The sequence below is a fragment of the Mustelus asterias genome, chromosome 9, assembly GCF_964213995.1.
Source record: "Mustelus asterias chromosome 9, sMusAst1.hap1.1, whole genome shotgun sequence".
Lineage (NCBI taxonomy): Eukaryota > Metazoa > Chordata > Chondrichthyes > Carcharhiniformes > Triakidae > Mustelus > Mustelus asterias.
In genome coordinates this window covers 11,480,200-11,493,871 of record NC_135809.1, presented here as the reverse complement: position 1 = coordinate 11,493,871, position 13,672 = coordinate 11,480,200, and the positions used below count along the sequence as shown (strand labels likewise).

Sequence of the window (13,672 nt, the reverse complement as noted above, 5' to 3'; positions counted from 1 at the left end):
AAATGCTAATGGCCAGAAAACCGTCTTATCTGGAATATAATGAACTGGGCTTTTCATTGCTCACAGGAATAACATTTGCTGGGAAGTGAATCTAATAATGTTCATCGAGAAGTAATTACACTTGAAGAGAAAGTAATATTTTTTAAAAATCCTTTTTTGAAAATTACCTTTAATAATCATGGTACGTAAATCTTTAATCCTAAACCTTCTGCCAGACAGTGCATGACATTTAATCTTTCGTTCTCGCTGTAATATTGGGGAAAGTGCAATGCTAATTTCCTAAATATGGAACAAGGAAGAAAATTGCAGTGCAGATGTTAGTAATGATGAACATATTAAGGAGTGTGGCATGTTTTGTTTTTCTCCAGGCCGATTTTGTTTGTCTGAGACGGAATGAGGTCTTTGAAAATGATGTTGCTAGTTATTGTAAGATAATATGTTGATATTAAAATGACCAGAATTGTTTAATTAAAGATAAAGTTTGTCTTAAATTAGAAATGTAATACATATGATTGTCCTTACTACAACCTCAGGATTTCTAAAAGTACTTTACAGCCAGTGAAGAATATTTTGCAATGCCGTCACTGGAGTTATGTAAGAAACGCGGCAGCCTATTTGCACTCTCAAAGCTCCCACAAACAGCAATATGATAATGACTAGATCACTTGCTTTAATTATGTTGGCTTAGGTAATAAATATTGGCCAGAGCACCAGGATGAACTTCCCTGGTCACCTTTGAAATAGTGCTATGGCGCAGCTGGTATAATGTCTCCAACAGGAAGACAGTTTAAACAACTTTCAGTTTTGAGCTATCGGGTTTTGTTCAATTGATGCATGCAGAGCTTGGTAATTCTCAGAGGCCTGCCAGAGTGTGGAGGAGAAGTGAAATACCTGGGCAGAACAGAACACCTGCCCGCGCCCTCTGCTGAAGTCCCTGACCCTTTCTGGGCCAGCACCTTACCACAGCCTTTACAGTCCACGTGGCAGAGGAAAAGACGAAGAGCTTGTCTTTTTACTGTCAATTGCTGATTTGATTTATTATTGGCACATGTATTGGTATACAGTGAAAAGTATTGTTTCTTGCACGCTATAAGACAAAGCATACCATTCATAGAAGGAAACGAGTGCAGAATGTAGTGTTACAGTCATAGCTAGGTCGTAGAGAAAGATCAACTTAATGCAAGGTAGGTCCATTCAAAAGTCTTGTTTGCGTACCTGAAATTAGCTCAAGCAGGATGTCATTGACTGATATACCTGTGGTTTAAAGCATTGCTAAAGGCATAAATGACAAAAAATACAAAGAATTATGTATTTTCTTAATTTCCATTACAATTTTATGTGCCTGCCAATTTTTGGTGAGCAGTGTTAGGATTTGCAATCGTGGAATTGTGGGGGAGCCAGGTTCAGCTTCTTTCTCCACATCAATATTGTCTTCTTAACCACAGGAATGTCAGGGCAATTAAATGCCAGCACCATACACACAGATCATCTAAAATGGTTTGATTAATAGCTACATATTTTGATATTTCCGTCATGTTTGATTTTCCAGGCTGCTGAGTCAGGAATCGTGAAAGTTAAAACTATAGCTGCTCGAAACACAGATATCTTGGCAGGTAAGTGTGAACTTCCAAAAACTTGGCCTATACTCAAGCATTTCTGCTAAAAAGCTTCTAGCTATGGCTACCTGTGCTGTGAAGGTTTGTTTGGTCTGTCACGAAGAGGTCTTGAGATCTTTGTTTAAACATAAACCATCTATTGTTAATCCATAACTATGTACATATCCCAGGTCATGCAGTGCATGGGTGCCGCTTCCTTGCTGGCTCATTACTATCGTGTGACTCTACATCATTCCATGGGCGGTACTATTCTTCCTTCTGACGTTAACCCTTGCTCTGATAAACACCTTTCTACTACAATGGCATTGTCAGGGACATAAGTGACAAAAATACAAGGAATTATGTATTTCCTTCATTAACATTACAATATTATGTGTCTGCTCGTTTTTGGCACTACCCTTTAAAGGTATATACAACACCCTCCAATACCTGCGGCTGATTTTTTTCTCTTACAGTCAGGGAAATGAAGACCAATTGTAGCATCCTGGGGAACAACTAATTCATCAGAGATTGAACTTGGGGCAATCAAATGCCCCATTTACTTTGTAGGGTTGCTTCCACACCATCGTGGGAAGCATGCTGTAGTGTAAAGTAATAAATATAATAAAAGTACCTCCATAAAATTCAGAGTTAGGACAATTAAATAGCTGTTAGTGAGCTGACCATAATAGCTCGAACTGGTGGCAGTCTGGTCTCTTGAATTGCTTGTCTACAAAAGTCATCTGCACCCACCCCCACTGTACATATCATGAGCATACAAAGTTGTTCACTCATTTGCCAAATCTGCACTGTATTTTAAACAGGGCAAAATGACCACGCAGTGGTATAGAATTGGTTCTTTTCCAATATAAATGAGATGCCAAGAGAACAGGGACATTCAAGCTGCAATGTAGGGATCTTAGTTCCTGAACAGTTGCTATAAGCAAATCATTGCAACATGGATTTAAAATGAAATTTCTGTCAAGCTGTAAAGAAAAAGGACTCCTGCTTATTACAAATGTTTCTATTAAAAGAAACATTTGATTCGGTTCCAATGAATGTGTTTGATGTAAAGTTCAGTCTGAATAGACATTGCAAGTCGAAAATAACTCTCCGTGAATACTTCATAACTAAAAATTTCTTAAGTGGCATTCTTTTTGAATGACTCCATTACCAGCCTTGAAAGAAAACAGCTCTGAAGTTGTCCAGCCACTGCTCATGGGATGCGGAACCAAGGAGCCCAAGATCGCTCAGTTATGCTTGTCCGCCATTCAGAGGCTCATGTCTCATGAAGTGGTTTCTGAGGTATGTAGAAATCACTTGATGTTTAAATGAAGTTTATTGGTTTGCTGCATTTAGTGACTAGACTCATAATAATTCTGGAAACCTAGCGTAACGGTTAAGTGTCTGCAATCCAATCTGCAAGATTATATAGAATGTACAGCACCAATACAGGCCAAAGAGACCCACTGCACCTTGTACCAGCCCCCTCACCCTTTTCACCCATCTCAACCAGGAAAGTATTAACTAGATATGAATTAGATAACTGAAGATACCGGTGTGTGAGCCCTCATGCAGTAGGTCCCAGGAATTCCTTTTGAACACCATGGTGAACAGAGCAACTTGCCATAAAGTACCTCTGTATGTTTCCACTATTCTCTTGAATACAGCATGCACGTAGAAGCCCAATAAGTGTATGACAGTGTTTATGCTTCGCATGAACTTCCTCCCCATGTTACTTCATCTCAGGCCATCGTCGCATCTTTCTATTACTGTCTCCCCAATGTACTTAGCTGGCTTTGCCTTTATCCAGAATATGCAACAAGCAGCAGCGAAGTGATCCTCGCAATTGGAGGTGCTAAGCTTTAACGCCAACTGTTTACCATTCTGCAACGTGACCAGAGATTAAATAAATGTTTTCAACTTCCCCTAGCTAATGCAGCTGCAATGCAACCAAGCCCTGGATATCTGTTTGCATCCCCAGTCTGCAAATTTATTTATTACTCTTACACAAGATGTGGGTGTCGCTGGCTCAGCCAGCATTCCTATGGCCAACCCTCGTTGCCCTTGAGAAGTGGCGGTGAGCTGCCTTCTTGAACTGCTGCAATCTGTGTTGCATAACGTCCACAGTGCTGTTAAAGTTTATCTGTTAGTTACAGGCAGGGCTTACATTAACACTGCAATGAAGTGACTGTGAAATTCCCCTAGTCGCCACACTCCGGCGTCTGTTCGGGTCAGTGCACCTGACCAGCACGTCTTTCAGACTGTGGGAGGAAACCAGAGCACCCAGAGGAAACCCAGGCAGAAGGGGAGAATGTGCAAACTCCACACAGACAGTGACCCAAGCCAGGAATTGAACCCGGGTCCCTGGCACTGAGGCAGCAGTGTGCCACCGTGCTGCCCATGGGGAGGGAGTTCCAGGATTTTGACCCAACAACAGTGGAGGAATGGCAATTACAGTTCCAAGTCAGAATGGCTTCAAGGGGAACTTGCGGTTGGTGCTGTTCCCAGACATCTTGTCCTTGTCTTTCCAGGCGGTAGAGGTTGCAGGTTTAGATAATGTAGCTTTCAATCCTCAGTGACCATTTCAGTTACATAATAGGTGTATTTTACCCCTTTAAGAGGGAAGGTGAATAAAATTCCAAGATGGAGCGGGTGACTAATTCTTCATATGAAAATTTCTTGCCTATGAATATCAAGTCTGCCTGTAAATATTTTGTATTGCCTAATTTTATTTTTTCTTCTGTTTTTATAAGTTCATAATAAGATAAGGTCATAAAATGTAGGAGCGGAATTAGACCATTTCTATTTTTGTTACGCACAGTAAGCAAATCCTTTATTTCAGAACACATGCCACAGAAATTAATTCTAACCCGGGTACATGAGAGCAAAACAAACAATCTCCTGAATCACATGCAGCAGAGAAAAAGCCTCCGGGTTACAACCATCATGATTGGGCTCAGGCTGAAAGAAAAGCTTTTGCGAGTTATGTGAGAAAGAACTTTGAGGATATGGGAAAAGGGCAAGAGAAGAGTGGATTCTTATTTCAGACATCCAACAAAGTCGTATTGCGCTGTGTTGCCTCTTGTGTTCTGTAATATCCTGTGAACGAGGGGATGTAGTCTTAGGGTAAGGGGTCAGTCGTTTCGGACTGAGATGACAAATCTGACCATTCTGAGGGTTGTGAATCTTTGGCATTCTCCACCCCTGAGGGCTGTGGATGCTCAGTCAGACGTCGCTCGGTTGGATGCACTCTCTCCTCTTGAATCACAAGGTTCCGAGTTCAATTCCCACTTCAGGGCTGGAGCACAAAATCAAGGCTGACACTACAGTGCAGTACTGAGGGAGTGGCCAATGTCGGAGGTGCTGTCCTTTGCGTGAAAAATTAAACCGAGGCCACATCTGCCTGATCGGGTGATCCTTTTTGAAGAAGTGCGGGGGTGTTATCCCTGGTGTCCTCACCAATCCATATACCTCAATTAGCCATTAAGCACAGACTATCTGGTCATGATCACGTTGCTGTGGATGTTTTCTGTGCATAAATTGGCTGCCATGTTCCCTACATTACAACAGTGACTTCATTACAAAAGTAAAGCACTTTTGTAATGCCTTACGAGCCTGGTTGAGTTCTTTGAAAATGTGACCAAGCACATTGACGAAGGAAGAGCGGTGGATGTGGTCTATATGGACTTCAGCAAAGCGTTCGATAAGGTCCCCCATGCAAGACTTCTTGAGAAAGTGAGAGGGCATGGGATCCAAGGGGCTGTTGCCTTGTGGATCCAGAACTGGCTTGCCTGCAGAAGGCAGAGAGTGGCTGTGGAGGGGTCTTTCTCTGCATGGAGGTCAGTGACCAGTGGAGTGCCCCAGGGATCTGTTCTGGGACCCTTGCTGTTTGTCATTTTCATAAATGACCTGGATGAGGAAGTGGAGGGATGGGTTGGTAAGTTTGCTGACGACACCAAGGTAGGTGGTGTTGTGGATAGTTTGGAGGGATGTCAGAAGTTGCAGCGAGACATAGATAGAATGCAAGACTGGGCGGAGAAGTGGCAGATGGACTTCAACCCGGATAAGTGTGTAGTGATCCATTTTGGCAGATCCAATGGGATGGAGCAGCAGTATAAAATGAAGGGTACCATTCTTAGCAGTGTAGAGGATCAGAAGGACCTTGGGGTCCGGGTCCATAGGACTCTTAAATCGGCCTCGCAGGTGGAGGATGCGGTCAAGAAGGCGTATGGCGTACTAGCCTTCATTAATCGAGGGATTGAGTTTAGGAATCGGGAGATAATGCTGCAGCTTTATAGGACCCTGGTTAGACCCCACTTGGAGTACTGCGCGCAGTTCTGGTCACCTCATTACAGGAAAGATGTTGAAGCCATTGAAAGGGTGCAGAGGAGATTTACAAGGATGTTGCCTGGATTGGGGGGCATGCCTTATGAGGATAGGTTGAGGGAGCTTGGTCTCTTCTCCCTGGAGAGACGAAGGATGAGAGGTGACCTGATAGAGGTTTACAAGATGTTGAGGGGTCTGGATAGGGTGGACTCTCAGAGGCTATTTCCAAGGGCTGAAATGGTTGCTACGAGAGGACACAGGTTTAAGGTGCTGGGGGGTAGGTACAGGGGGGATGTCAGGGGTAAGTTTTTCACTCAGAGGGTGGTGGGTGAGTGGAATCGGCTGACGTCGGTGGTGGTGGAGGCAAACTCGTTGGGGTCTTTTAAGAGACTTCTGGATGAGTACATGGGATTTAATGGGATTGAGGGCTATAGATAGGCCTAGAGGTGGGGATGTGATCGGCGCAACTTGTGGGCCGAAGGGCCTGTTTGTGCTGTGGCTTTCTATGTTCTATGTTCTATGAAATGCCCATTATTCATGAGAAGTGCTATGTAAATATACATCTTTTTCTTTCTTCCTCAGTTGTTGATTATATTCATGGCTGAGGAGAATTTCTTTTATTTGAAGGGAATAGTGGGATATGGGGGGGGGGAAAAGGAGATGAGGTTTAACTGTGCACGGTGGCACAGTGGTTAACACGTCTGCCTCAGCTCCAGGAACCTGGGTTCAATTCCCGACTTGGGTCACTGTCTGTACGGTGTCTGAACGTTCTCCCCGCATCTGCATGGGTTTCCTTCCGGTGCTCCAGTTTCCCCTCTCAGTCCAAAGATGTGCGGGTTAGGTGGATTGGCCATGCTAAATTATCCCTTAGTGTCAGGGTGACTAGCTAGGGTAAATGCATGGAGTTATGGGGATTGTGGTCAATGCAGACTCGATGGGCCGACTGGCTTCCTTCTGCACTGTAGACTTTCTATGATTCGATAACCAAAATGTGATCAAATGTCAGAAAAAGCTTGAGGGGCAATATAGCCCATGACTACACCTGTTGTTTTTATGTTATTTTGTTGTTCTACAAACCACAGACTTTATTCAGACTTTCATGTGCTCCACTAGTGTAGAGGTTTAGTTTTAATGTTACAAGCTGTGGAAACTGTGTTCTCTTTGTGTCATAATATTGTGTAAATTATATGTTCTGTGTTTAATGGAAAATATAATAGAAAAACTGAAAAGTGCAAAACAGAATGTGCTTATATGTTGCAGTGATCTGGGGAAAGCTGGCAAGTGGCACAAACTGGGATTGCCCTCTTCGAAAGGGCCAGCTCAAGGGAGTGCTTGGCCTCTTTCTGTGCTTTATTCGATGAAGCTCCTTACTGTCTGATTTGTCTGCATTTTGACAGGGTGCAGCTGGAAACATCATTAACATGCTGTGGCAGTTGATGGAAAATGGGCTGGAGGAGCTCAAACTTCTTCAAACGGTCCTGGTCCTTTTGACTACTAACACGGTGGTGCACGATGATGTCCTCGCTAAGGTACGAGGTATAAAGAATCGGCCATGCACGCTTGAACAACTCTCCCAAGTGGAACTAGCTGTTTAATAATATTAAACGTTAAGTAATGAAACCTAAATGCACAGGAGCTGAATTCTGAGGTGTTTTACATTAAACTGAAGTGTGTTTATCGTTTTCGTCATTGGGGTTTATATACTTCAGCCTGGGAAGTTATCATGTTTAATTGTAATCTTTGCGATTTAATTTATTTGAGTTAATCTTTCTCCTTGAGGTTTGACCTAAGAAACTCAAACATCATGCCCAAATAAACTTTAATAATGAAAGTTGCGAAGATAACCGCATTTTAATTTGAGATGATGTGTGAATTTGGGACCCGGTTTTTCATTATCCATCCTTGACCCAATGTCTTGAAACTGGGCATAATTTTTAGTTTTTGAAGAATAATAGTGATCTTCCTTGGCTGGAGCTAAAAACAGGTGAGGCTTGGAAACTGCTGACAAGTTTACAAATGAAAATAATTCCATATGTGACTCTCACTTGGGAAGCTATTGGCCCAGGAAATGACATTTGCAAAAGGAAAGGTTGTGTATTTTTGCCAGCCAATACTTTGTACCCTGCAATATAACTTTCTCGCTCTCCCATTACCCCCTGGGTTACCAGAAATGAAATCGTTAAACCCTTGGAGGTTTCAAAGAAGTATGTCGTGTTTGTTCTTTCCCCATTATTAGTGTGAAATCATTTTTCTTGACAGTTGTACTGCTGCTTTTTGGCATCACATTGCTTTTTTAAGATAGAGCACTTGTCCAAACGGCTGTGCCATAATGATTAAATCGTGAGCCCTTTTATATTTGCGTGTCATGAACTGACAGATTGGCGGCAAAGGTCCCACAAATGCCTCGAGTGTAGGTTGAAGTAAGTGAAACTTGGGACTGTGCCCATCAGCTCGCAACTGAAAATAACTCTGCACATGATCCTCAGCTGGGAGCTCACTGACTCAGCATGGTGAAGTATAGTCGATGTTTGCAAGGGCGAAGGGTATGCATTTTTGGTTTCATGTGCTCTTTTGAGTTAACAGGTCATCAATTAATGATGACATGTGTTCGATAAGGAAAGTTTCCACATCTAGCTGTACTGCTTGATTACCCAGGCAAATGTTCTCAAGATGCTGGAGCCCCTTTTGCTGACAGTGTCCAGTGGCAGTAAAGGTTCTATGTTTCTTTGTGTTTCCTTTGGGTACTAATGGCATATGTCAACTATTTCCTTGCTGTGGTGATTTGCCTGTGTACAGCTAAAATTGTTAGCCATTTCAGACAGTAGAGCTCTGGATTCGCCATTGCTGCTGTACAACCAAAAATATTTTTTTTAAACCTTGCTTCGACATTATATAGCAGTTATGATATTTATGTGTGAAGTTGGTATATCTCCAAAACTCGTCCCAAGGATCAATCATGAGCAATGTAAACAAGCAACACAAATGTGAAAGATTCATCCCAAAGGGCAGCACAGTGGTTAGCACTGCTGCCTCACAGCTTCAGGGACCTGGGTTTGATTCCCGCCTTGGGTCACTCTCTGTGGAGTTTGCGCGTTCTCCCCGTGTCTGCGTGGGTTTCCTCCGGGTGCTCCAGTTTCCTCCCACAGTCCAAAGATATGAGGGTTAGATTGATTGACCATGCTAAATTGCCTCTTAGTGTCCCAGGATGTGTCGGTTTGGGGGATCAGTGGGGTAGATGTGTGGGGTTGTGGGGATAGGGCCTGGGGTGGGATTGCTGTCGGTGCGGGCTCGATGGGCCGAATGGCCTTCTTCTGCACTGTAGGGATTCTATGATTAGGATCAGATAAGGAAGAAAAACTGTCCAAGAAGCAATCAAATATTCTGTGAATAAAGACAAGTCGAGAGTTTTTTTCCTAGGTTTGTATTGAAACAAGAGCAGTTATTAAGGGAAGACTACCCAAAATGAAGAAGCCACAAAATCAGCAGAACTTAAAAAACAAACTCAGCATTTTTTCCCCAGATAAACTGTGAGGTGAGTCCTTTGAAGTAGTGGGTGGCATGGTGGCACAGTGGTTAGCGCTGCTGCCTCACAGCACCAGGGACCCAGGTTCGATTCCAGCCTCGGGTCTCTGTCTGTGTGGAGTTTGCACATTCTCCCTGTGTCTGCGTGGGTTTCCTCCGGGTGCTCCGGATTCTTCCCACAGTCCAAAGATGTGCGGGTTGAGTTGATTGGCTGTGCTAAATTGCCCCTTAATGTCAGGGTGATTAGGAGGGTAAATACGTGGAGTTACGGGTATAGGACCTGGGTGGGATTGTTGTCAGTGAAGGCGGGATGGGCCGAATGGCCTCCTTCTGCACTGTAGGGATTTTATGATTCTAGTTCTATTTTCTTATCATTTTATTATTTCCAAAGATCAGATTAATATTTATATATAACCTTAAATGCAAGGTAGTCAAGCAAATAAATTCATACCATAAGATGCATGTGATAAACTGACTTTCCCCATTTTGTAGTTGTCAGGTTAGTACATGGGATTTCTAGTTTTTATGAACAACTTGTACCTGATTAGGTGATTATTTTGCACCCTTTGAGTATAAATGCAAGTGGTATTTTGCATTTTATGCTGGAGACTGTAACACAGGGTGAAGGCAATTTTTTTTTTTTTTTCCGAAAATGATTAAAGGGGAGAAATTTGAATCCAGGTTGTACATTAATGAGCAGAATTTGGGATATGAAGGGAAGAAGCTTTGCCCTAGAAGAGCATAGTTAATGTGTGGAATAGACTACCAGCAAAAGCAGCTGAGTCTGACACGATAAAGTTATTTTGAAAGGGAGGTGAATAGAGACCTTGTTGGCAATGTGGCTGGAGTTTGTGCAGACTGTGATTACCATGGAACACAGTGTCCTGTCTGCTGGAGATGGAGGAAATGTTTACTTGGAGGGCAGCAGGCATGGTTGGAGTAATGAAGATGAGTGGAAACTGCACATTTCATAGGAGAACTTTGAGACTCATGGAGTATGTGTACAAATCTTTACCTAGGGGGATTATGAGTGCATTCAGACACTGAGACTGGTATAGAATTGGTTCTCGCTCGGTAACATTTTCCTTGTTTACCTGCTTGAGCTCCAACATGAACTGTTGTCAGCCAGCGGAAAGCTCTCTAGGTGTTTTTATTTCCATACATGGACTGTCATATGATTTTTAGACCCACATATGGGAATATTCACACACCCAAATAACTTGGTGCAAATTTATTAAGTTTTCTGGGGATGTGAGAAACTTTCGGGAGTAGTTTTTAATTGTTATTTTGATACCGTATTGAAGTTGTATTCCATTGGCCTGTTGTTAATTGTAACAGTATCCTTCTGTTTGCAGGTATTTTTTGCTAACTTTGTACTTGATTTCTCTCGTTGTGGTAATACTGGGTGTATGACCAACTTGCCAACTGATGGAAATGATCCTTTGTTATTTACCCCAAGTTTCATTACGACACTGGACCAGAGCCCAACAATTTTTCTATTGTTGCATAAATGTGAGGATAGGATGCTCACTCATGGAGTAATTTCACTGACAAATTAGGGACATTTTATAGCAAAACAAACTTTGTTTAATAACAGAGTTTAAATATAACTCTACCAAATTAAGCAGCTTAAATATTAACAGTTGAACAATTTAAAAATGAAATGAAACTTCCTTAGTTTCTAACTTATGTCTGTTTCAGTTCCAAATAAGCAATATTCCTTTTACAGACTCAAAACCCACTTTAAATACAATTAGCAACCAATAATATACTTGCTATAATAAGTTTAGTCAGTCTTGAAGCTTTGAGAGAGAGCGAGTTTCAGTAGCTTGCAGAGAACCTCTGTCTTCAAGCAATTCCCAGCCAGAACTGAACTATTTCTCCCTGCTACAGACCTAGCTCCTCCCATTAACCACATCATCACATGACCCTGCATACCTAGACCCACCTTCCATTCCTTTAATCAAAACCCAAGGGAAATCTCAAATCTATAAACAGAAATCCATTAGCTCTATCCTAAGTAAAGACTGCATGGCTAAAATGAGTAAAATGGGGCGGCACGGTAGCACAGTGGGGGTTAGCACTGCTGCTTCACAGCTCCAGGGACCTGGGTTCGATTCCCGGCTTGGGTCACTGTCTGTGTGGAGTTTGCACATTCTCTTCGTGTCTGCGTGGGTTTCCTCCGGGTGCTCCGGTTTCCTCCCACAGTCCAAAGATGTGCGGATTAGGTTGATTGGCCACGCTAAAATTGCCCTTGGTGTCCTGAGATGTGTAGGTTAGAGGGATTAGTGGGTGGATATGGGGGTAGGGCCTGGGTGGGATTGTGGTCGATGCAGACTCAATGGGCCGAAGGGCCTCTTTCTGTACTTTAGGGTTTCTATGATTTCTATGATATCCTGCTCTCCCAGCATCTAAGCTAAATGTGTTCCAGACACACCGTCTGCCTGCCAAAAAAACCCTGAATTTTAAACATTCCCCTTAACAGAAAAAAAACATGTATATTTATATCGATCGCACGTGTATCATAACATTTCATTATTTTGAAAGTCTCCACTCCCTTTAACCTTCTCGATTATAGTGGTGGGGAGAGAAAAAAAAACTTTCTCCAAATCTAGCCTCTTATTCCTGGTTTATTATTGATGTGGAGATGCCAGCGTTGGACTGGGGTGGGCACAGTAAGAAGTCTCTCAACACCAGGTTGAAGTCCAACATGTTTATTTGGAATCAGAAGCTTTCCTTCTCTGTTCCTTCTCTCCTGATGAAAGAGCAGTGCTCAGAAATCTCGTTATGCCAAATAAATCTGTTGGACTTTAACCTGCTGTTGTGAGAGTGGTTTATTATTGTCCCTTTTTCTTGCTTCTGCTACCCTTTCAACAATAGAATGCCCAGAATTGCACACCTTACTCCAACTGAGGTCGAGCTAATGCTTTGCACGAATTCCACATGAAGCCTTCCCACTTTCTATGCCTTTTAGCTTTGACAAAGGGTCATCAGGACACAAAATGTCAGCGCTTTTCTCTCCTTACAGAAGCTGCCAGACCTGCTGAGATTTTTCCAGCGTTTTCTCTTTTGGTTTCAGATTCCAGCATCTGCCCTAATTTGCTTTTGTGCCTTTTATAATCATGCTCCTAAATATAAACTTTAAAATTCCATTTGCTTTCTTTACTGTCTTTTTTTAAATCACCTTCTCAACCTAATATTTGCCAAATAAAATTCTAGCAGTAGCTTCAGGTCCTTGGCATTGTACCAAAGGGAAATGGAAGAGAAAGGATTATTCTGAAAATTAAAATTATTTTCTAGAAAATAATTTCAATATTATTTTCTTTCCCTCTCTGAGAGATGAGGGAGAGAAAGGAATTGATGTTTTTGAAAACAATGTGTTATATTTGAGAGAACTAAATTTTCACTGTAATAATATAGGTGCTATACAGTGTGTTTAGATGATTTTGCTCATCACTTACGTTTTTCTCCCTTCCCCAACACCCAGCATCATTTCCTGGCTGCAAGGGTAAGTATTCGATCACGGGATAACCACTAATAACAATAGCAGCTTTCTGTTCATGTAGTGCCTTTAGAATAGAAAATAGGTGCTTCACAGAGGTGCATCAAACAAAAATGAACACTGAGTTGGAGAAGTTTAAGTTTAGTTTAAAAGTTTATTTATTAGTGTCATAAGTAGACTTACATTAACACTGCAGTGAAGTTACTTTGAAAATCCCCTACTCACCACACTCCCAGTGCCTGTTTGGATACACTGAGGGAGAATTTCGCATGGCCAATGCATCCAACCAGCACGTCTTTCGGACTGGAGCACCAGGAAGAAACCCACGCAGACACGGGGAGAATGTGCAGACTCCACACAGGCATTGACCCAAGCTGGGAATTGAACCTAGGTCTCTGGCGCCGTGAGGCAGCAGTGCTAACCATTATGCCCCCAGGGAAGGTAGGGAACAGTCTGGTTCAACCTAAGAAAATAGCTGGGGAGTGATTGGAATTAGTAACAAATGTAAAGAATTTGTGGCTCGGGCTGAAGGGAATGGTTTTGGCTATCCAAGGCTGGATATTGGACAGTTCGTTTGACTGTATCGAGGTAATGAAAGAATTAAGTGGTGTTGGGAGAGATTGTGTTGGGTATCATGAGTATAAATGTGGAGGCTGGCTCCATGTCCTTAGATGACATTGCCATGGCGCAACATAAATGCGAAATCATAGGGAGCTCAGGATTA

The 13,672-nt window shown here is 42.4% G+C and overlaps 1 protein-coding gene across 4 annotated transcripts in view; it reads left to right on the top strand.

The window, feature by feature from the left end:
- Positions 1–13,672, top strand: part of mon2 (MON2 homolog, regulator of endosome-to-Golgi trafficking) — a 143,167-nt gene that overhangs the window by 37,730 nt on the left and 91,765 nt on the right. For 3 of the 4 annotated variants that reach the window (XR_013498715.1, XM_078219693.1, XM_078219692.1), the window contains exons 2-4: positions 1,550–1,613; positions 2,773–2,900; positions 7,322–7,453. Coding sequence is in view for 3 of the 4 variants with exons in the window: in XM_078219693.1 (XP_078075819.1) it covers positions 1,550–1,613; positions 2,773–2,900; positions 7,322–7,453 (324 nt within the window). In the remaining variant the exon portion in view is untranslated. Of the gene's footprint in view, positions 1–1,549; positions 1,614–2,772; positions 2,901–7,321; positions 7,454–13,672 lie in introns of those variants that run through there. The other variant, XM_078219695.1, reaches the window with a different exon arrangement.